The 24,473-nt window shown below is 36.9% G+C and overlaps 2 protein-coding genes across 2 annotated transcripts in view; both read left to right on the forward strand.

Moving 5' to 3' along the window:
• Positions 1–20,145, forward strand: part of LOC140163573 (cytochrome P450 1A1-like) — a 42,563-nt gene extending 22,418 nt beyond the window's left edge. Inside the window, exons 5-8 of the mRNA XM_072186887.1 lie at positions 997–1,155; positions 5,770–5,978; positions 18,827–18,952; positions 19,880–20,145. Coding sequence (XP_072042988.1) covers positions 997–1,155; positions 5,770–5,978; positions 18,827–18,952; positions 19,880–20,145 — 760 coding nt within the window. The remainder of the gene's footprint in view (positions 1–996; positions 1,156–5,769; positions 5,979–18,826; positions 18,953–19,879) is intronic.
• On the forward strand, positions 8,977–12,209 carry LOC140164122 (cytochrome P450 2U1-like). Its single transcript, XM_072187367.1, has 4 exons — positions 8,977–9,076; positions 9,659–9,898; positions 10,917–11,015; positions 12,043–12,209. Exons 1-4 carry the CDS (start codon positions 8,977–8,979, stop codon positions 12,207–12,209), a joined length of 606 nt encoding a protein of 201 aa, XP_072043468.1.
• Positions 20,146–24,473: the final 4,328 nt, after the last annotated feature.

Genomic DNA, 24,473 nt, shown 5'->3' on the forward strand with positions numbered 1-24,473 from the left:
ACTTGTTTATTCATTGATAAATTTATTTGGTCAGTTATTTACTTCATTAATTTTACTTGCTTATTTCTGGACTTGTTTATAATCCTATTTACTTGTTTACTATTTTCTATTATTATACTGTTAACATATATTTGAAAAAAAAAAGAAAGAAAGAAAGAACAAAAATCCCTAATATATCCTAATAAAAGCATACAATAAAGCTAAATTGAGAAAATAGCATTCAATCTGGCAACAGATCATCACACTTTTTTTTACGGAGTACCTCTAGAGGTACTCCGCTATAGGCTGTCTCTACGGGAGGTACACCGTGGAAAACCGGATAGGAGTAGTCCACGGATTTTTGACTCGCGTTACGGTGCACCGCTACAGAGTAGCCCTGGGGGTAATCCGGAGTAGCTCCAGAGTACATCCAGTGAGAAATTGGATGTGTAGTTTTGTTTGGCAGCTATCTGAAATTTGATAACGGCAGACATGTTTAACATATTTTCACCTATATCTCGGCTACCGACTATCATACATGTGATGGCTAAAAATGGTGGCAATACTCATATTTATGACTTTGGAAGTTTCAAAATCATAATCAAAATGTCATTGAGGCCACCAAAAATACATATACCTCACAGCCCATCTTCTCTCCAGACACTTGGTCCTGGCTGTAAGGCGCTATCCATATTCATGCTTTGCAGTTGACGCAAATTTGGTAACAGCTACGGGAGTAAGGCATAGATTATTTAAACTAGGACCTATCTACAATGCTTTAGGCCATCAAAAACAGCAGCTCTTCATTGGTTACATGCCTTGTCTCAAGTTGTCTGCGGCCGACATTGCCGGAAAGCTCTCTGTTTGTGCCATCGTGTTATTTATTTATTTTATGTCTCAATGTTAAGTGTGCGTTTTTTATAATTTTTGCTTATAGTATATAGTTGACAGATTTGCGGAGTGCAGTCAAATATATCAGCTTTATTATCATACCAATTATTATGTTGTTTTCTCTAGAACTTTTGCGACAGGTAAGAACTTGGAAAGTATCGTTCACGAAGTCACAGAACGCATAGGAAAACGAATAGATGAGCAGCATGGGAAGCCTATCGACCCTAAACAAGTGGTATGCCTAGGTATCTACAATATTCTTGGGGCGCTTTGTTTTGAACTCAAGTAAGTTAAAGAAAGGGTAACCCACTCCCTGCACAACGAGTCTGTTTATCTTCCCAGTATAACCAGTACCCATTTATACAATTTGGTGGAGAGAGAGACAATAGAGCATGAACATTTTGTCTAAGTAGGGCAATTTTCAATGGAACCTTTACATATGAGATGAGTGAATATTTTCTTCATTATCGGGAAGTATAAACCGAGGTACCGCACCCAGTTTGGTTTCGTGGTTTTTAAATAATGCAATAAATATGTCATTTTTCAAATGCATAAAAACCAATACAATTCTAGTAAAAAAAAAGACTTTAAATTGACTTGACTTACTTGACTTATATGCGCAGGCCGGTGTGGCCCATTGCGCTCTGCCGAGTAAGTCCCCTCCATTCAGTTCTGTCTGTTGCTTGTGTCTTTGCTTCATGTGGGGTCATTCCCAAGTCCCTCTGAATTTGGTCATTCCATCTGGTTGGTGGACGACCTGGTGGTCTTTTCTTGCTGAAGTCATTAATGTAAGCTTGGTGGGGAAGCCGATGTAGAGGCATCCTGAAGATGTGCCCAGCCCATTTCAAACGTCTCCGGCAGATAACATCATTGATGGAGCTAGTGATGTTGAGACTCTGTCTGATGGAATTGTTGCTGATTTCGTCAAGTAGGGAAACTCCAAGCATTGCCCTAAGGCATCGCATTTCAAAGACATCCAGTCTGTGACGATCGGATTCACGTAACGCCCAGGATTCTGACCCATAGATGGCAATAGGGAGGATGAGCGACTGGTAGATCCTTACTTTCAGCGATCTGGTGATGTCATGGTTAGACCAGATGGTATTTTTCAATCTACCAAATGCCCAGGCTGCCAACTTTGTGCGACGTTTAATATCCTCTTCTACTGAGGGCTCACTGCTACCCAGAAAGACAAAGTTTTTTACTTTGTCAATGGGCATTTGGTTCAGCATGATATCTCTTGGATCGTCAGTCATAATCTTGCATTTTTTGGGTTAATTTTCATTCCCCAGTTGCTGCATGCTTTTTTCAATTCATTAGTGGAGATTTGCAGGTTCTCAAAGTCCATATCCATGAGTGTGGTGTCATCTGCATATCGGATGTTGTTAATGCACATGTCACCCATCTGCACACCTGAGCCTAGATTTTGGATGCCCTTCATGACAAACTCCAGATATAGATTGAAGAGGCATGGTGAGAGAAGACATCCCTGTTTAACACCAACTAGGACTTCAAACCAATCGATGATCTTTCCATTTACCACGACTGAGCATTTGGTTTGCTCATACATTTTTACAATGAGGATCGCAGACATTTCCAAAGGGCCTCCCTCCATATGGTGTCAAATGCTGCTTTGAAGTCTACAATGTTCCAGTGTATTGGAATGCGTCTTTCTTTAGCCTTTTCATAGATTTGGCGTACTGTAAATACCGCATCTGAGGTGCCTCTGGAACTCCTGAACCCACACTGTTCCTCTCTCAGATGGTTATCTACAGTCTGTTGTATTCGGTTAAGAACCATCCTACAGAATACTTTTTCCGGGATTGACAGGAGGGTAATAGCTCTGTAGTTGGCTGGGTCCAGTTTGTGGCCCTTTTTGTATACAGGGGTTATTAGACCAGACCTTTACTCCAGTCTTCAGGGATTTTTCCTTCAACCCAGGCGGTGTTGATGATCTTCAACAACATTTGTTTCAACATGGGTCCTCCTGCTTTCAACACTTCTGCTGAAATCTTATCCCAACCACACGCTTTGTTGTTTTTAAGCTTCTTGATGGCCTCTTCAACTTCATCTATTGAAAAGGGCAAACTTGCTGTAGCAGGGTTGACAGGCTCCGGGATGGAGTTAAGTATATTACAGTCTCTGGGGAATTCTTTATTCAGATGTTTACTGAAGTATTCCTCCCAGCACTTCATTACTTTCTCTGGGGCTGTTTTCAGTGAACCATGTTTGTCTTTGGCTGCAGTTTGAACTTTGGGTTTATCACCTGCTAGCTTTGTGACTTTCTTGAAGAGATCATGAATTATGTTCTTTGCATGGGCTTCTTCCATTTCTTTTCTTTTCCACTGCTTCACTTGATATTTGACCCCTTTGTTCAGCTTCCGATAGCAGTTCTTGTTTGGAGCTGAGGGGTTGTTTAACATCAAGACTCTGGCTTTTCTTCTCAAGTGGCACATTTTCATGACTTCTTCAGGCAATCCCTTCACTTGACGAGCCATCCTAATACCAACTGATTCTTCAGTAACTTTGTTTGTCGTTTCTCTGAACGGGTCTTCTACATCAGTATCCTCCAGTTGAAGCAGGGGTTCAAAAGTACCACCAATCTTGGCTCTGAACTCTTCTGCAATCAGGGGGTTGGTAAGTCTACTGACGTCATAGCTGTTTGGAGTTGTTTTCAGGCGTTTGTTTCTGACTGGTGCTGACACCACTTTAGCGATCACTAAATTGTGATCTGAGCCCACATCAGCTGAGCAGTATGAACGGCAATTCTGGATGGTACTTAGGTTCTCCTGTTGAGTTATGATGAGGTCAATCATATTTTTGTATTTCCCACAAGGTTTTACAGGCTTTATGCTGGAAGCGGGTGTTACAGACTGTCAACTTGTGGATCATGCAGAATTCCAACAGTTTCTCCCTCTGCTGTTGATCTTACCAATACCATACTTGCCCATTGCGGGGGTCCAAGCTTTACTGTCAGAGACTTTCTGAAGGTGATGTTGTAGCCCATCATAAAATTCATCACTCTCTGCATCACTGTGCGTAGTGGTGGGGGCTTAATGATGTTGAGTATTCCTTCCTTCATTTTGAACTTTGCTGTTAAAATTGATAATTAAAAAAATAAAGTAATTATGAAAAATTAAGTTAGTAACAAAATGACAAATAAAGCTATACCGGTGTGGGCGTTCATTTTCCGCAGTACAAATTTCCTTAAACATGACCCAAGATACAGTACCAGTGGCGGATTTAAGCTGTCAGCAAGTCAGTTGCTGACAAGGCCCCACCGTTATTTTGGCCAAAGGGCCCCCCTGCTTTTTGTTGTTGTTTTTTTTTGTTTTTGTTTTTTTGTTGCTTTAATTGTTTTCGGCAAGGTTCAAAGGTGCGGTGCGGGGTAGAATAGTACTGAAAAGGTTTATATGCCCATGCATGCAAGAGGACATTCTATTTATTACCGCATTTATGATTCTTGAAAAGTTTCATTGAATTTTGCCCGTTTTGGCCACAGCAAGAGGTCAAAGGGGCCCAAATTTAATATTTGGGAATACAATTTCTATAGAATCAGGACTACGATATTGGTACACAGAGCATTACACATTCTCAAAATACAAGTAGGTCATCTAGTATGGCTCCAGGGCCCCAATGGCTCTAAAATTAACACTACAAAGGACCCCGTATGTGGACCGTGATGCACTTAAGCCGAAAGGTCTTTCTCCTAAGATATGAATTTTGCCAATTTTGGCCCAGATATCCAAGATCAAGAGTTCCCGGGGGCCCAAATGTCACTTGACACTTTGTTTTAACATTTGCGGCCCTCTGCCCCAGGGCCTAAAATGTTTTTAAAAAGTAATTTAAAGCAAATATATATAACAGTTCATGGTTCTGAGTTGGAACACCCAGTACTTGGACAGTGTATCTTTATGGGTACATGAGCCTCATAATGTCAAATATTATGGGATACAGGGCCCAAATGGGCCCAGGCCCAGGGCCCCCAAAATGGGCCCTCAGGCCAATTGCCCTGTGCGTCTTCCTTTTTAGTGCCAAAATATGGTAAAATTGCATAATTTTGCCCACGCGAAGCGCACATCGGCCCTATATATAGCAAAATTCAAAATTTCCAATCCCATCCTCCCTAATGTCAAAATTCACGCATACCAACGTATTGGCTTCCTATTCCTTGAGGTCAGAAAAAAACTGATTCTGCATGGACCTTAATCTGGGATTTTGCTTGCTTCTTGACTATCAAGCAAAAACAGAAAAGGAAATATTCCTTGTTGTTCAGTACCGTTTAAACACTAACAAATCTGATAAACCCACGATTTCGGTATTGAATAGTGTGAAATTACACATTTTCGCGCGCTTCGCGCGAACTTTACCAAATGTAGGCCTAGGCCTTCCTCAAATTTTACTTCAAATAGTATGACATGGAATGAATGTTCGCGCACTACGCGCACGTATATCTCATACATTGGGCCGAACTAATGATCACTACCAGATTTTGTTCTTGCCCTCCTCCCGACAAAAAGTCAGGGCATGCTCCTGATTTCAACTCTTTACTATTGGGCCCCCGGGATATTTTGCTGACAGGGCCCTTTTCCTTAAATCCGCCTCTGCTATTGGGCCCCCCGGGATATTTTGCTGACAGGGCCCTTTTCCTTAAATCCGCCTCTGTACAGTACGTCCAAACACCACCAAACTGCGTGCCAAATTTCAAATGAACCTCGTTATGTATTAGATATGGGCCACGTATGTCAGCTTATGTCGTACCGTGGTTCAACAACTCGCCACTCTCTCCCTGCAGGTTAATCAATAAAATTAATAGAAGCTAATCGGGCCGTAGCCAAAAAAAATCAAATACCACGCTGTCAGAATAATTTAAGGACTCATTCAAAATCATAATTTCAGGTACGACTTCGATGATCCAAAGCTTACATGGTTTATTCGACAGACCCGTGAACTCAACGAAGCACTCGGATTGGGTTTGCTGGCTGATTTCATTCCTATATTGAGATTTATTCCAACGCAGGGTGTCACAAAGATCAAGAAAATTAAGGATGAGTTTCAAGGCTTCATTTATGCTGAACTAAAACGTCACCGCGAATCGTTTGATTCAGGTAGGCTTTTCTATCGTTATCATAGGTTATATAATATTATACAGCATGTCTCAAAAATTGTGCAAGTAAAAAGCGCCCTCTTTGGCAATTAGAAAATACTGTTGTGACATGATGCTTACATCAACGTCAAGGGCAAAGTCTTAGCTTGCAAATGCCGTTTATTCTGTTCAATTTGCTTGTTTTAATCTCTCGAGATATGTTTAGTTAACGACGAAAGGGTAAAATCACAATTGTGCCACTTTTACTAGGAACAGGGCTGTACATAAATGATAGCGTCAAGTTTATCAAGAGTTCATTCGTGAAATCAAAAGAATGCATTGATTACACAACAATACAAAATTATTTTTACTGTTTTATCATGCTACAGGTATAATGATTCTCTTTTGCCACTTGAAACAGATTAAAGATAAATAAATATTTCACATTCTGCTGTAAAATTAAATACATGTACATGTACATGTCAATGATTTTATCATGGTAAATACTGTTCTCTTTGTCGCTCAAGACATGTTAAAAGGCAAAAAAATATTGCACACTATGTTATGTGTATATAAAATTAAAATTAAAATTATGTCAACAAAATGTTGCATATCGTGTTCGTTTGATTTTTACTGAGCAATATTGTTATATAATCATTTCTAGGCTACAAATGAATGTTTTTTTAATAACTGTACTGTACTATTTGGATATAACCATGATAACATTCTAAAAAGTGGCACAAAAGGATTTTCATACATTTGTGTTCAGTGAAGTAGATCTCTGGATTGCCGAAACCAAAATGAATAAAACAAACGGTATTTGAAAGTTATGACTGATCCAGGCTGTATAGCTAGGATCATTGCCAAGCGTAGAAATTTTAACTCAATCACTCATGAACTCGCTGCGTTCCATTGGGTCCCCATATAGCAACGCATCATTTTCAAAGTCCTCACCACAAACTGTCTCCTTGTAACATATCTGGTTTGCAACATCATTTTCTCAGTGTCTTGAACTCCGACCATATACCCAGCAAACACAAAAACGTTTTAAAAACGTTTTAAATAAGTTATATTTTGGCTTTTGGTTTAGGTAAAAACGTTTTCATAACATTAAAATGTCGGGTTATATAAAGGTCATGATAACGTTTTAAAACGTTTTGTATGAAAACACACCACAGCAATATTTTTAAATGTTTTCAAAAAATGTTATTGTAAACTATTTGTGCAAACATTTTTGCCAAATATTGTGTCAATACTTAGATAACATTATGTTAAAATATTTGAAAACAGCAAACACAGAAATGTTCTTAACATGTTTTTTTCAAAACCTTTTAATAACATTTAAATGTCGGGTTATATAAAGGTCATGAAAACGTTTAAAAAACGTTATTGAAAATATTTTGGGCAAACATTTTTCGCAAAATATTTTTCAACTAAAATAACATTCTGTTTAGAATGTTTTATATGAAGTTTTCAAGAATGTTTTTGGAATGTTATTAAAACGTTTTTATACCCTTTATATAACCCGACATTTAAACGTTTTCTGTAAAACATTTTTGTTTGCTGAGCAGTAGATTATCAAAATGTTTTTAAGGTTATGCAAACGTTTTATACTCTTAATATACCCTTTATATAACCCGACATTTTAACGTTTTCTGACAACCTTTTATAACCTTGCTGGGTAGTGTGTCATTCGCAGACAGATCTTTCTCATGATTTGGACCAAAAGAATGGAACAAACTTCCCATCCATAGAAATGCTCAGACTGATGGCATTTTCAAGAAGCTGCTAAAATGCAATCTGTACCAACAAGCATATCAAATCGTCGGGTGTATTACATAGTGACGGATGTTAAACTTCGCCAGAAAAAAAGTTTTTGAGTTAGACGCGATTAAAGAGTACGCCGATTTGTGATCAACCATAGCAGAACACTGTCAAGTAAAATCCTCCTAAAGTTGCTGTATTTTAAAAAACTATTATCTAAAGTATCTTGAAACATCTATCACATGAAGAATTATTCGCTATTAAATCAGTAGAATGATTACAAAGTTATACGTCAGTATGTAAAACGTGAAAACGTTGCACCCTAACATCCGTCACACATCCGTCACTATGTCTTGCGACAATATCGCGCACGCGAATCTGGTCTCTCGTGTTGATCTGTGGACATCCGTCACATCCGTCACTATGTCTTGCGCATAAAAGTCGGATCAGAAGGACTTCGAAGCATCCGTCGGTTCTTTACGCTTATTATTAAACGCTTTTTTCATGATAAAACCGACTCGTCACGAGTGCCCACGACATACATGGCATATTGTATTTGAGTATTTACTCCTGATCTTACTAGTACTCACTCTCATGATATAGCTAATCACACAAGCTGTAACTTCTTTTTACAAAACGCCAATGATTGTATTCAGTTTTTACCAATTTACACTGTATTATCTGTAAATTTGGAGCCGCCTCTAAACGCCTCTGAACATATTTTGATCATCTTTCAATAACCTACTCATTAAAAAGGATCACATTTTCATTTTTATTACTTAATCATCCTTTTATATTGTATAGCTTTGAAATAATGTCTCTAAATAATTGTCGAATCAACTCGAACCATTAAAAATTTATTAAAAGTGATATTTTACTAAAATAATGATCCATTGAATATCTGCTCTACGTAAAACTTTTTGGTTTATACCCAGTTATCAACATCCGTCAAGAAATTATGTAGGTTTCAATGAACAATATTGAATTACGTACGTTCAAATTGAAAAATAATGTTTTTACATAGTGACGGATGTGACAGATACGCCATACAATTTAGTTGTTTTTCCGAGTAAACGGCGTTTTACATAGTGACGGATGTTTAGATACGCCACTATGTAAAACGTCGGATAATGTAATATATCAACATCCGTCATTTGCATAATTAATTAACTAATTAATTATGCAAACTTGAGCTTCAAATCTTGGTAATATTATACTACTCACTATTTAAAATACATTGGCCAATTTTCATAAAAATGACAAAAATCAACAAGGAAGCAAAAGACGAAGGAAGCGATCTCGTAGACTCTCTTACTGATACACATCTGACAGAAACCATTAATGATCTTTTCGGAGGTATGTCTAGATATGCCGCCCTAATAATTCACAGAAGTGCTTATGCCAACTTAAATATTGGATGAACAGTTTGATAGTTGTTATTAAGTTACGGTATTTTAACATCCATATATCCGATGAATTATTCATTTGTAACATTTGCATTCAATAACTCGGTTCAAGTTTTTTACTTTGTTTTGATGTGTTGTTTGTAATTGCAAATTGCTTCATCTTGTGGATTTATTAAGGGATATGGAATGATCGCTTTGAGCGTTTCGACAGTATTTTTGTGGGACATGAGAGCACATCAGACATATCGAATTGCATTCTGAATACGAAGAATGTCTTTCTGATATCAAATAATTTTCATTTTTTGAAATTCACCATATAATACAAGTTTTATGACAAATTATTAAAATATGATATTTTTCACATTTTTGATATACAACAGTCCTCGAAGTAAAATGATATATTCTTAAAGTGTATGTAGCTGGGAGGAAAAGTCAACGATCAATTGAAAATTTTGACCTTTCGTATTGAAGATATGGATTTTTTTCCCAAAAAGACCTAATTTTCATACAATTATTTTCTTTTTATTTAAAGCTGGAACAGACACAACAATTACTACTCTCCACTGGACAATAGCTATTATGGCAGAATATCCTGACATACAAAAGAAGGTGGCCATAGAAATCGAAGAGGTCATAGGGCATGATAGGCTGCCTTCTTTGGAGGATAGAGGGCGCCTTCCATATGCAGAAGCAACTATGATGGAAGTTTTACGCTTTAGTTCTATCGTTCGGTTGGGTGTGCCACACGCAACAACCTGTGACGTTATGTTAGGTAGCGTAGCCACTAGGCTTACTTAAATGAAGAGCTTATTTCCAAACCGTGTTAAGTCCACAAGATTCACTTTGAAGACAATTACAAATTTTCTTTATGGCAATGAAAAACAGTTAGATTTCTATAAAATTACTGTGAAGTGAAGGTGACATAGGACCATAAAAACATAATAACATAAAATTCTCTGCCTCCTAAACCACATAAATTTTAGCACGATTGGGTATCACGAATCGTTATATATGATGTGCAGTTAATATTCATATATTCTATATATATTATATATATAGGATGCTTCAGTTTTAACACACAAAATATTTCATTGAAAACCCTCCCACTCGGCGATTTCAAAATGGTAACCACGCTTCCCTAGAATGTGCAATAAATTAGCATTAAAAATTTTCTTATTTTAGCAGCATTCTAGAAACTCTGGCGTATGGCGATCACTGCTGTATTATATGACTATCATTTGAAGACTGCGCGGGACAGTTTCAGACAGTAGCTTGGGATTATTTGGGCAGAGGTTATCTTTTGAATCCTATCATGACTCACTGAAGCATAGTCAAGGACACTCACCCGAATTGATAGACTTGTCGATCGCGACAAATGTCATAAAAACAAATTTTGTATATTTCCCCTCCCAGGAATATTGGTGTTTTGGACTACGTTTGATTGATGCTGTAGATTTAATTTATATTTGAAAACAATCGGAGTAATACTAATTTCACTTACCTTTTTGCAGACATTATATCTACTCAATAATTTTATTTGTGACCGTACACACGAATGAGCCGTAAATGTCCTCAATTGTATTCTGAGTTACAGTGTAAAATGGGCATGAAGGTCATATTCATAGGTATTTCAATTTGGTGCTACGTGTATCTCAATAAATGAGGTACACGTAGCACCAAATTGAGGTACCTATGGATACGACCTTCATGCCCATTTTACACTGTAACTCAGAATACAATTGAGGACATTTACGGCTCATTCGTGGTGTACGGTCACATTTTATTTGCAGATAACTTTCAAATTCCAAAAGACACGATGGTAGTCATCAATCATTTTGCGCTGCATTTTGATGAAGAGTTCTGGGATCAGCCGAAATGCTTTAAACCAGGTAGGTGTTTTTGCTATATTAGCCTTCATCAACAATGCTCATTTTGATTATTATAATCGTGAGCTGTGTATATAGAAGCGCAGAAAAATATGCAATCTCTACATGATGCAATCATGTCTACAGTAGAATTCACCACGACCTTTGCAGGACTTAAACCCCATTAAAAGCTATTAAACCAAGCTAACACTAATTGAAAACAGCTCAACTGATTAAATCAGATCTTCTCTGCTTAAATCCACACAACAAATGTTTCTGATTTACCTGTGCAATGAGCAATGAGCTGGTATTATAGTTTCAGTTGGGTGAACGATTATAAAGCGAACGCTAGGTTACAATTCTGTGTGGGCTTTTGTTTACGAAATGAGACAATGGTCTGCTTATTGTTAACCAGCGTTCTTGAAAATGAGAAGCATAGTGGTTTGCAGACTTAACACGGTTTGGAAATAATTTCTTCATATTTGTTGGTGTTATCTGTCGTTTACATAACACAAAAGTGCGAATATTTCCAAACACCTAAATTAGCTAAAAATTTAGGACATGTTACAAAACTATATTTTCTAGAATTTCAGAGAATACTTTAAATATTGGCCGGTTATTTTTCACACAGTGTCGTTAACTAGGCAATTGCCTATACTTCTAACGTACACTACTTGTCAATTGTGAGAGCTCTGTGTATTGTGTATAGGAAAACGGACAGTAACTGCAGTATGAATCTATACACCCCATGGTGATACCTAATAATTGGATCAGCGATTTCTAACCTTCATTTAATACAAACGGATACGAATCAGATATACAGTACACTCGTTTGTATAATTATACTTCTGCACTTAAAGTTGTAACTTCAGCACATCACACATACGAAAAATAAATAGCAAACTGAAATTAAAACATAAAAATGACGTTTGAAGCTGTCGTTTCCTAATTACCGCGAACTCTTGATTTGAAAAGAGTGACCGCAAAAGCGGAGAACCGAAAATTTTAAAATAAAATAAACTACTTTTGGTTGATTTGTTTATTTTGACAGAACACTTCTTGGATGACAGCGGTTCTGTACGTCAGCATCCCAATAGTTTCCTGCCATTTTCAACAGGAAGAAGGTCATGTCTTGGAGAATCTCTGGCAAAAGCGGAGCTGTTCCTGATTTTTACCTGGCTTCTGCAGAACTTCGAAAGTGCCTGGTGGCAAAGATGAATCCTTGCTGGGACGCATTTACTCGGGGTTTCTTCGCAAATTGGCTCCATATGAAGTGATAATGAGGAGACGTGTATATTAATAGGACAAACATTATATTTGAAGATCTGAGCGTGCGCAAGAATACCGTAAGTCCACTTGGCACCTCAACATGTATACACTAAAGTTACGTATAGTTTCTTAGGGTTTTATAATGTTTAATACATATTCCAGGGTGAAAACAGCATGAAAGGTTGTGAAAGATTTGTTTTGGCCACTGAAAAACATTACCAAACTATACGCAACTTTAGTGTATACATGTTGAGGGGCCAAGTGGACTCATGGTCTTCGTGCGCTCAGGTCTTCATTTGAAATTCATATTTAGGTATTAAAAAATAAACCACTGAGTTAAAATTTAAAAAAATAAAATACTCAACAGCAATCCAAAGAAATTAAGAAGGTTAAAATCAAAATACTCGAGACACTATAATTATACAGGGTGGGTCAAAAAAGTGCCATAAGGTAATTAATCGATATTTAATTACGTTAGGACCGAGAGAATTATGCAGGGTGGGTAAAAAAAGTGCTATAAGGTAGCCTAATTAATCGATATTTACGTTAGAACCAAGTTGAACATTTCCATTGTTGAAAGTTTCAATAAATGCTACACAAAATAGTCACCTTGTGTGAAAATAAGAGTGTTACGGGATTTCCCCGTATAAATAAAATGTTTCCCCGATTTTGTATGCTAAATTATCATGTACCATACTAAGGCTATTCATGGAATCCGTGCAAGGTGATGTACGCGTACAACCATGTTTGAGCGGGGGCGGGGGCTACTTTGTGGTAATCTGGCAATCTATTTTGTTTATTTTTCACCCGACTTACCCGGGTGAAAAATCAATGAAAACGCCAAAAAATATACTTTCGTTTGCTTACAAACTGAAAAGCGGTTCTTACGGACATATTAACTATAAAAAGTTCCACAAAGTTCCAAAAAACATCCGCTAGTAATCTAATGTTTTATGAACACAAAACCGCTCGCCGATTCATGCCGATTCATACAGCTAGCACTTAGCTGGCAAATGGTACAAGCACGCATTTAAACATATTTATTTGGGATTTATTCACCAATCTTTGCACAAGAGCAAAATGATAATGAGGCAGATTAAAGCCATAATGTGTCATTTGCGCCACAGCGACACCATCAATTTTTGTTTGATTTATACTTTTTGCATGACTGTAATGCCCAATGGTGTACTAAAATACCCTGTGCAAGACTAAGCCTGAAGTGCTTTAATTACAGTAACATTTAAGTTTTTGGGGCGCCCGCAACGGCGAGCGCACCTTATTGGCATAACTTTGTGAAAAGCTTCTAATTTCACTCTTGCTAGATTTACTTCGCAATTGTTTTGCTAAAAGTATGCCCAGCTTAAAAATAAAACCACAATTTGCTTGGATTTGATTTTATTACTGTTTTCTGATATGCACGGGATAAAATCTTGTGCGTATATTCTTTGTTTAAAATACAAAATTAATGGACTTAAAGACACACCAAATAAACCGAGACCTTTGACCTATGTATGGCTTAACCAGTTTACCGCCTCTTAGAACCCGATAGACGGTGACCAACACTATGGACTACAATAGCCTAATCTCAATGGCATAGTCCAATAACCTCAAATAAACAATCATAGTGCAAAATTTGACCTGATTTGCAGAGTATGAGTTTTTGTACCCAAAGTTTCAAAGTCATTCAATGCATGTACAAATGTATTGGGGTTGAAGAACCGTGTGCTGATAAATGCGCATGTTGTGGATCCTAGTGCAAGTTGACCATAAGGCCACAAAAAAAAGATGTTTGTTTGCCCTCAACCGACCGGCCCTATAAATTTTGGAAATCAGAAAAAATGTGGTTTTTGTTTTCTATTTACTGTACAAAAGAATACAGACCCTTTCATTTAGTGGTGTGCGCCCCTCGAAGGGCCTAGGAGTAAAACTGTGCTTTTCAGAGATTCAGCCAAAATTGAAGTCGGCTTTTGATTAAATTGCAGTTTTTCGATTTAAATAGGTAGTTTTTATGTTAGTGAATATATTTAATGAGTTTTAAATGCAAGTCGCGCTAAGATTATTCCCTCAGAGGCCTTCAAATTTGAAGAAATTGCCACAATTTGTGTGAAAACGCGATTTCTTGGATTTGAAGCAATTTGGACTTAAGGTGACAAATCGGTGCATGCCTTTTAAAGCTGCAAATCTTGGTTTTCTAGGGGGCGGGGGGGGGTGATTGTTATAAAATCATTAACAGTAGACCCTTGCAATTATTAAACGTAATTTACTCTTATTTAAAACCGAATTTTATCAGAAAGACGGTCAAAAACTATCTAGAGAATTGGAATTCAATGCAAATTTAGAAGAATAAGCATGAATGGTCAAAATGTTGAAAATTTTCCTATTTTCGGAATCCACCATAGAACTTTGAAAGGCTAGTTCTCTTGATGTGAATGTCACAGAGCACTTAAATTTAAAGTGTTTTACTCAAAACATTTTATATTTCAAGAAAAGATAAAAGAACTCAATTTTATGAACATCAAAAAACCCTTGAAGGGAGCACACCACTAAATCAATGCGCCATTTGTGCAACCCTACTGAGTTCCGGTAAAATTCAGAAAGTTTTTGAGGTATTATGGGCTGCTCTTTGGACTAATAATCAGAAAGAGTAATGAATTGTAGCTTAAATGAAAGTGTAAAGCCTGTGCATGAATTTGAATCACCAAAAAAGTCGCATTTTTGCAATTATCGAGAAAATAGGTCCGCGTATTAAAAAATGGGCAGAAACAGGTTTTCAGTCTTGAGAGCATGTCGAAAACAGTGAGGGCGCTGTTTAGCGGCTCCTACCGGGAAAACGAGACAGAAGACTACCCATACATTGAAACATATGTTAAACTTTCATCGATTTGCAATCGACTGGTTATCATTAAATTTCTCAGAAAGCGCCGAAAAGGCCTCAAAACGAGCAAAGAAAACTGGTGTTTCTACACGTATTTCAATGGGGCGATTATTTAGTGGTGTGCGCCCTCCAGTATTATTCAGAGGTCATCGATCGAGCGGTGACTAAAGACAGCGCGTGCATATTTACTGTGTGCATATCGCTATTCGTCTTACGTCTTGACGTGTAAACTGTGTGCATATCGCTATTCGTCTTACGTCTTGTTTGTTCGTCCCAGCTGTGTGAAGCTACGCCAATATTGATGATAATAATACGATCGGCGAGCTAATATGCGCTAGAAAAAAATAGCAATTTTCTTCGTTTTACCTCATTTGCTTGGCTCGTTAAAGCCATATAATAACATTTCTTTAAAAATAGATTAGTATTCATTTTCAATAAAATGTTAGCATTTACTGTCAGATATGTCCTCTTTTAATTTTGAGCCGAACAAGTGAGGTAAAGCAAAGAAAATTGGAATTTACTACTAGCGCCAATGCATGTTACTCCGGCGGTTGTAATATGGTACGATCCTCTGGCGTTTTGGCCACAGCAAGAGGTCAAAGGGGCCCAAATTTAATATTTGGGAATACAATTTCTATAGAATCAGGACTACGATATTGGTACACAGAGCATTACACATTCTCAAAATACAAGTAGGTCATCTAGTATGGCTCCAGGGCCCCAATGTTAAAAGCGTATCATCAAAGCTGGCTCTAAAATTAAAACTACAAAGGACCCCGTATGTGGACCGTGATGCACTTAAGCCGAAAGGTCTTTCTCCTAAGATATGAATTTTGCCAATTTTGGCCCAGATATCCAAGATCAAGAGTTCCCGGGGGCCCAAATGTCATTTGACACTTTGTTTTAACATTTGCGGCCCTCTGCCCCAGGGCCTAAAATGTTTTTAAAAAGTAATTTAAAGCAAATATATATAACAGTTCATGGTTCTGAGTTGGAACACCCAGTACTTGGGCAGTGTACCTTTATGGGTACATGAGCCTCATAATGTCAAATATTATGGGATACAGGGCCCAAATGGGCCCAGGGCCCCCAAAATGTGCCCCCAGGCCAATTGCCCTGTGCGTCTTCCTTTTTAGTGCCAAAATAGGGTAAAATTGCATAATTTTGTCCACGCGAAGCGCACATTGGCCCTATGTATAGCAAAATTCAAAATTTCCAATCCCATCCTCCCTAATGTCAAAATTCACGCATACCAACGTATTGGCTTCCTATTCCTTGAGGTCAGAAAAAAACTGATTCTGCATGGACCTTAATCTGGGATTTTGCTTGCTTCTTGACTATCAAGCAAAAACAGAAAAGGAAATATTCCTTGTTGTTCAGTACCGTTTAAACACTAACAAATCTGATAAACCCTCGATTTCGGTATGGAATAGTGTGAAATTACAAATTTTCGAGCGCTTCGCGCGAACTTTCCCAAATGTAGGCCTAGGCCTTCCACAAATTTTACTTCAAATAGTATGACATGGAATGAATGTTCGCGCACTACGCGCACGTATCTCATACATTGGGCCGAACTAATGATCACTACCAGATTTTGTTCTTGCCCTCCTCCCGACAAAAAGTCAGGGCATGCTCCTGATTTCAACTCTTTACTATTGGCCCCCCCCCCCCAGGATATTTTGCTGACAGGGCCCTTTTCCTTAAATCCGCCTCTGTACAGTACGTCCAAACACCACCAAACTGCATGCCAAATTTCAAATGAACCTCGTTACTATTAGATATGGGCCACGTATGTCAGCTTATGTCGTACCGTGGTTCAACAACTCGCCACTCTCTCCCTGCAGGTTAATCAATAAAATTAATAGAAGCTAATCGGGCCGTACCCAAAAAAAAAAAATCAAATACCACGCTGTCAGAATAATTTAAGGACTCATTCAAAATCATAATTTCAGGTACGACTTCGATGATCCAAAGCTTACATGGTTTATTCGACTGACCCGTGAATTCAACGAAGCACTCGGAGTGGGTTTGCTGGCTGATTTCATTCCTATATTGAGATTTATTCCAACGCAGGGTGTCACAAAGATCACCATTTATGCTGAACTAAAACGTCACCGCGAATCGTTTGATTCAGGTAGGCTTTTCAATGGTTATCCTAGGTTATATAATCATTATATAGCTAGGATCATTGCTAAGCGTAGAAAGTTGAAATCAATCACTCATGAACTCGTTGCGTTCCATTTGCTCCCCATATAGCAACTCATCATTTTTTAAGTCCTTGGGGAGGGCGGGTTAGTGTAGTGGTCTTCTCACTCGCTTCTCACCACTGTGGCCCGGGTTCAATTCCCCGCGGCGCCACATGTGAGTTTGGTTGCCGATCCATGCTCGTCCTCGCAGGTTTTTCTCCGGGTGCTCCGGTTTTTCTCCTGCATCTAACATGTCTAAAATCGGAGCTCTTCCCATATCCCTGTCCCGTCATATCCGGATGGCGTCCCTTAAATTTAGTAGCTTCTGGGCACTATTGGGATTAGCCTGGCTCCGGCCGAATGTTATAAATAAAAATTTTTAAAAAAACTGTCTCCTTGTAACATATCTGGTTTGCATAATCCACAACCGGTTCATCGACATCTGCGTTAAAGAACATCATCTCCTCAGTTTCGTGAACTCCGACCACATAGTGTGTCATTCGCAGACAGATCTTTCTCATGATTTGGACCAAAAGAATGGAACAAACTTCCCATCCATAGAAATGCTCAGACTAATGGCATTTTCAAGAAGCTGTTAAAATGCAATCTGCACCAACAAGCATATTAGATTTAATTACTTGTGTATTTTTTGCCTTTGCCTTTGAACAATTGACTTACATTAGTGCTTTATACATTTGTATTGTTGTTATTGATTTTAATCCAATCCCAGCAAACACAAAACGTTTTCGACATCATTCGCAAAAGGTTATAAAAAGTTGTCAGAAAACGTTTAAATGTCGGGTTATAAAAGGGTATATTAAGAGTATAAAACGTTTTCATAACCTTAAAAAACATTTTTTGATAATCTACTGCTCAGCAAACAAAAATGTTTTACAGGAACCGTTTAAATGTCGGGTTATATAAAGGGTATAAAAACGTTTTAATAACATTCCAAAAACATTCTTGAAAACTTGATACAAAACATTCTAAACAAAATGTTATTTTGGGGTTGAAAAAATATTTTGCGAAAAATGTTTGCCCAAAATATTTTCAATAACGTTTTAAAAACGTTTTCATGATCTTTTATAACCCGACATTTAAATGTTATTAAAAGGTTTTGAAAAACACATTTCAAGAACATTTCTGTGTTTGCTGGGTTCAAACATTTTAACATAATGTTATTTAAGTAATGACACAATATTTGGCAAAAATGTTTGTAAAAATAGTTTACAATAAAAAAATTTTTAAAACATTTAAAACTATTGTTGTAGTGTGTTTTCATACAAAACGTTTTAAAACGTTATCATGACCTTTATATAACCCGACATTTTAATGTTATTAAAACGTTTTTACTTAACCAAAAGCCAACATATAACTTATTTAAAACGTTTTTAAAACGTTTTTGTGTTTGCTGTGGGCTTACTCCTATAATTGTCTTCCTTGTCGAATCCGTTGAAAATGTCAAACTGCATTTTTTTCACACAGTTGTTATTTTGTTTCTGTAGACAATATTCGTGACATATTTGATTCGTTGCTTCTGGCTCAGAAGGAAGCAATAGATGAAGGAAGCGATCTCGTGGACTCTCTTACTGATACACATCTGACAGAAACCATAAATGACCTTTTCGGAGGTATGCCTAATTATGCCGCCAAATAATTCACAGCAAGTGCTTATGCCAATTTGCCAACTTAAATATCGAGTTAACAGTTTAATAGTTGTTATTAGTCAAGTTAGCTCAAGTTAGCTCAATCGATAAGGCGTTCGACTATGGTGCGAGAGGTTGCGAGTTCGAACCCTGGTGGTGCCTAGTATGCTCTCGTGGAAAATTGAGTTAGCTTGAAATTCCCTTGGACAAGGAACTCACTGCTAATTTGTCTCGTTGTAACCCGTACGAAACTCGGGGAGCTGATCCTGGTTGCGATGGTTATCTGTGGAATGTCTAGGGTGTGCGCTCTTGAAGCAGCAAAGTCCCTGAATTGTTGTTTAATGGTTTATGGAATGATGTGGTCCATAGTGGTCAGCGACAACCTGTAAAGTGTGCTGAGGCTTGTGGATCAACGTCTAGGCGTTGTGCCTGTGCGTAGCGCACTATAAATCACTGCGCTTTTCTTTTCTTTTTTCTTTTTTTATTAAGTTACGCTATTTTAACATCCATATATCCGATGAAATTTATTTGTAAAATTTGTATTCAATAGGTCGGTGCACGTTTTTGACTTTGTTTTGTTGTAGTGTTTGTAATTCCAAATCTTTCTGTCAATCCAATCTTTTACGCGTTGGACGAGATCCAAGAGGCACGCTTCATCTTGTGGATTTATTGATCTAGTCAGGAAATTGACCTGATATTTTATCGGACACAGAAGCAGGTGAACCTCTCCATATAAATAATTATCTTGGTATAGACAAATCACATACCCTGTCTGGCAGTAAGTGATCGAACAAAGAATACTAGTAGTCTCAATTGTATGCTTATTACATAACCCCTTTTAAGTGTCCTTGCAACTTCCCTGGCATTACAGAAAACCTAATTTTCATACAATTATTTTCCTTTTATTTAAAGCTGGAACAGACACAACAATTACTACTCTCCACTGGACACTGGCTATTATGGCAGAATATCCTGACATACAAAAGAAGGCGGCCATGGAAATCGACGAGGTCGTAGGGCATGAGAGACCGTCCACTTTGGGAGATAGAGGGCGCCTACCATATACAGAAGCAACTATGATGGAAGTTTTACGCTTTAGTTCTATCGCTCCGTTGGGAGTGCCACACGCAACTACCTGTGATGTTATGTTAGGTAGCGTAACAATTAGGCTTACGTAAATGAAGAGCTTATTTCCAAACCCTGTTAAGATTCACTTTGAAGAAAATTAGGAATTTTCTTTTTGGCAATGAAAAATAGTTAAGATTTCTATAAGATTACTGTTAAGTGAAGGTGACATATACAGGACCATAAAGATATGTTAAGTTAAAATCTGGAGAATTTTCTTTTTTTTATAATCAATTCATTTGTTTTTAAAATAACTTGAACTTAACACGTTTCGGCACAAAACGCAATTTCTGGCATGGACATTTAACACAAAACACAGTATCTGTAACACAGAACTAACCACATTTTTTCTCAAACTAAAAACTTAAAAGATAACAAATGTTAAAAACACACAATGTGATTTTCTCTACTATAAAACATAATCTTGCCACAAAACACCACGCATCTCGACCCCCACCCCCTTCTCCAGCTATTTTTTACCCAAATTCGACGTTCAAAATCTAGTAGTTCAAAACTTTTATGTGACACACTTTTTTCTTCATTAAGCATTAGTAAAAGCCACCAAGCTGTGTCCAATAGTACTAAATATTATATACAGCCAGGGCCGTCGCTAGGGGGTGGAGGTGGGGGTAAGGGGTCCCCCGCCTTATAATTTAGTTGGCTAAAATTGACTTTTTCGGCAAAACCATTTGATCGTTGGCAATTTACAAGAGTTATATAAATTTTAATGTAGGCCTATTATTTGCTTGTGTGTCGTTATAAAATAGTCCTGTTGTGAATGTATTACTAGTAACTATTACAAAAAATAATTATGACACCCCCCTTCCCAAACGAAAACGCAAAACAAAGCAGCGTAAACATGCAGAACTGGGGCAATTAACTATTTGAAAGCCCGTATGCCGCGCTACGTGCTTACAAGCTGCCGCGTTTTTCTTGCTCTGATTGGACTATTGGCATGTTCGTGGACATAACATAGTTTGCTACCAAACTGGGTTGGACTTAACACGTTGTGGAAAAAGTCTATGCTTTGCTTTGTGTGTTAATATATCGGGACTTAAGGGAACTAGAATGAGCGTTTATGGAGTTTCGACAGTATTTTTTGTGGGACATGAGAGCACCTCAGACGTATCGAATTGCATTCTGAATACGAAGCATGTCTTTCTGATATCAAATAATTTTCATTTTTTGAAATTCACGATATAATACAAATTTTATGACAAATTATTAAAATTTGATATTTTTCAAATTTTGATATATAATAGTCATCGAAATAAATTTTATAAATCTAATGATATATTCTTAAAGTGTATGTAGCTGGGAGGAAAAGCCGACGATCAATTGAAAATTTTGACCTTTTATATTGAAGATATGGATTTTTTTTCCCAAAAGACCTAATTTTTTTTGTGGTTTGGGAAAAAATCCATATCTTCAATACGAAAGGTAAATATTTTCAATTGATCGTCGGCTTTTCATCCCACCTACATACACTTTAAGTATAAATCATCAGATTTATAAAGTTTACTTTAAATATCAAAAGACCTAATTTTTTTTGTGGTTTGGGAAAAAAATCCATATCTTCAATACGAAAGGTAAATATTTTCAATTGATCGTCGGCTTTTCATCCCACCTACATACACTTTAAGTATAAATCATCAGATTTATAAAGTTTACTTTTAAATATCAAAAATATCAATTTTTTAATGATTTGCCATAAAATGTGTATTACATTCCGAATTTCAAAAATCAAAATTATTTGATATCAGAAGGACATTCTTCGTATTCAGAATGCAATTCGATATGTCTGATGTGCTCTAATGTCCCACAATAAATACTGTCCAAACGTTCATACCCCTTCCCTTAACTCCTTTGGGAAAAAACCACACATTGCTGGATAGCCCTAGTTACTCACTACCCATTTTCATCAAAATCTCAATTTTGAAGGTGGGTGGACTTAAGGGATCTAAAATGAGCGTTTATTGCGTTTCGACAGTATTTTTTGTGGGTCATGAGAGCATCTCAGACCTATCGAATTGCATTTTGAATACGAAGCATGTCTTTCTGATATCAAATAATTTTCATTTTTTGAAAATCACAATATAATACAAATTTTATGACAAATTATAAAAATTTGATATTTTTCAAATTTTTGATATATAACAGTCCTCGAAGTAAATTATATAAATCTAATGACATATTCTTAAAGTGTATGTAGCAGGGAGGAAAAGCCGACGGTCAATTGAAAATTTTGACCTTTCATATTGAAGATATGGATTTTTTTCCCAAAAAGGCCTAATTTGTTTTGGTGTTTTGGGGAAAAAAATCCATATCTTCAATACGAAAGGTCAGAATTTTCAATTGATCGTCGGCTTTTCATCCCACCTACATACACTTTAAGTATAAATCATCAGATTTATAAAGTTTACTTCAAGTACTGTTAAATATCAAAAATAGCAATTTTAATGATTTGCCATAAAATGTGTATTAAATTGCGAATTTCAAAAATCAAAATTATTTGATATCAGAATGACATTCTTCGTATTCAGAATGCAATTCGATATGTCTGATGTGCTCTAATGTCCCACAATAAATACTGTCCAAACGTTCATACCCCAGCCCTTAACAGGTTTGGAAATAAGCTCTTCAAATATTGGCATAGAAATTCAATGACTCAATCGACAACTCCGTCGTTAATAGTAGCAAGTCATTTATCTATTGGTTGTTACTGAGCGGGACAGTTTCAGACAATAGTTTGGGATTATTTGGACAGATGTTATCTGTTGAATCCTTTCATGAGTCACTGAAGCATAGTCAAGGACACTCGTGCGATTTGTTAGACTTGTCGTTGTGTATTCCCCCTCCCAGGAATATTGGTGTTTTGGATTACGTCTGATTGCTGCCGTATATTAAATTTATATTTGTAATCAATTATACTTTTTGCAGACATTATATCCACTCAATAATGAATTTTATTTGCAGATAACTTTCAAATTCCAAAAGACACGATGGTAGTCATCAACCATTTTGCGCTGCATTTTGATGAAGAGTTCTGGGATCAGCCGAAATGCTTTAAACCAGGTAGATGTTTTTGCAATTATAAGCATTCGTCAACCATGCCCATGTTGATAATAATCGTGGGCTATGAGCCTGTGTATATAGAAGCGCAAAAAAATGTGCAACCTCTATTCTATACACCCCATGATGATACCTAATAATTGGATCAGCGATTTCTAACCTTCATTACAAACGGATACGAATCAGATATACAGTACACTCGTTTGTATATGTGACCATCCTCCACAACTGAGCCCTGAGGGGTCACATATGTGACCCCTCAGCACAACTGAGCCCTGAAGTCGCCAATCATCATTTTTGAGATATTCAACCAAAATATTTTGCTTTAAATTAGCTTTAAAATGATGTATATCATGTTTATAGTATTTGACATTTAAGTAGTGAAAAATCAATAAAACAGTCAATAAATCCTTTGTTTCCTATTGTTTATTGTTAAGTTCGATGGAGCATATCTCAATAGTGGCACTGGCGACATCCTGGCTCAGTTGTGGAGGATGGTCACATATATACTTTTTAACTTCACCACAACACACATACGATAAATAAATAGCAAACTGAAATTAAAACATAAAAATGACGTGTGCAGCTGTCGTTTCCTAATATTTTACCGCGAACTCTTGCCTTGAAAAGAGTGACCGCAAAAGTTGAGAACCGAAAATTTTAAAATATATTTTATAATTCAAATAAAAAATAAACTACCTTTGGTTGATTTGTTTATTTTTACAGAACACTTCTTGGATGACACCGGTTCTGTACGTCAGCATCCCAATAGTTTCTTGCCATTCTCAGCAGGAAAGAGGTCATGTCTTGGAGAATATCTGGCAAAAGCGGAGCTGTTCCTGATTTTTACATGGTTCCTGCAGAACTACGAAATCTCGAAAGTGCCTGGTGGCAAAGACGAATCCTTGCTGGGACGCATTAACTCGGGTTTTCTTCGCAAGTTGGCTCCATATGAAGTGATAATGAGGAAACGTGTATATTAATAGCACAAACATTATAATATTTGAAATTCATATTTAGGTATTAAAAAATAAACCACTGTGTTAAAATTTCTCAGCAGCAATCCAAAGAAATAAGAAGGTTAAAATCAAAATACTCGAGAGGCACTATAATTATGCAGGGTGGGTCAAAAAAGTCCCATAAGGTAATTAATCGATATTTACGTTAGAACCAAGTTGAACATTTCCATTGTTGAAAGTTTCAATAAATGCTACACAAAATAGTCACCTTGTGTGAAAATAAGAGTGTTAATAAAATAAAATGTTTCCTCGATTTTGTATAATAAATTATCATGTTCATGGCTATTTAT

Source organism: Amphiura filiformis, chromosome 11 (genome assembly GCF_039555335.1).
Source record: "Amphiura filiformis chromosome 11, Afil_fr2py, whole genome shotgun sequence".
NCBI classification, from domain to species: domain Eukaryota; kingdom Metazoa; phylum Echinodermata; class Ophiuroidea; order Amphilepidida; family Amphiuridae; genus Amphiura; species Amphiura filiformis.

What these genes read in the sequence shown, in the direction of transcription:
- LOC140164122 (XM_072187367.1), top strand. Translation starts at nt 8,977, where the DNA reads ATGACAAAAATCAACAAGGAAGCAAAAGACGAAGGAAGCGATCTCGTA. An exon ending in CATTAATGATCTTTTCGGAG is followed by an intron (nt 9,077 to 9,658) that starts GTATGTCTAGAT and finishes TTTTATTTAAAG; the next exon opens with CTGGAACAGACACAACAATT. An exon ending in AACCTGTGACGTTATGTTAG is followed by an intron (nt 9,899 to 10,916) that starts GTAGCGTAGCCA and finishes TTTTATTTGCAG; the next exon opens with ATAACTTTCAAATTCCAAAA.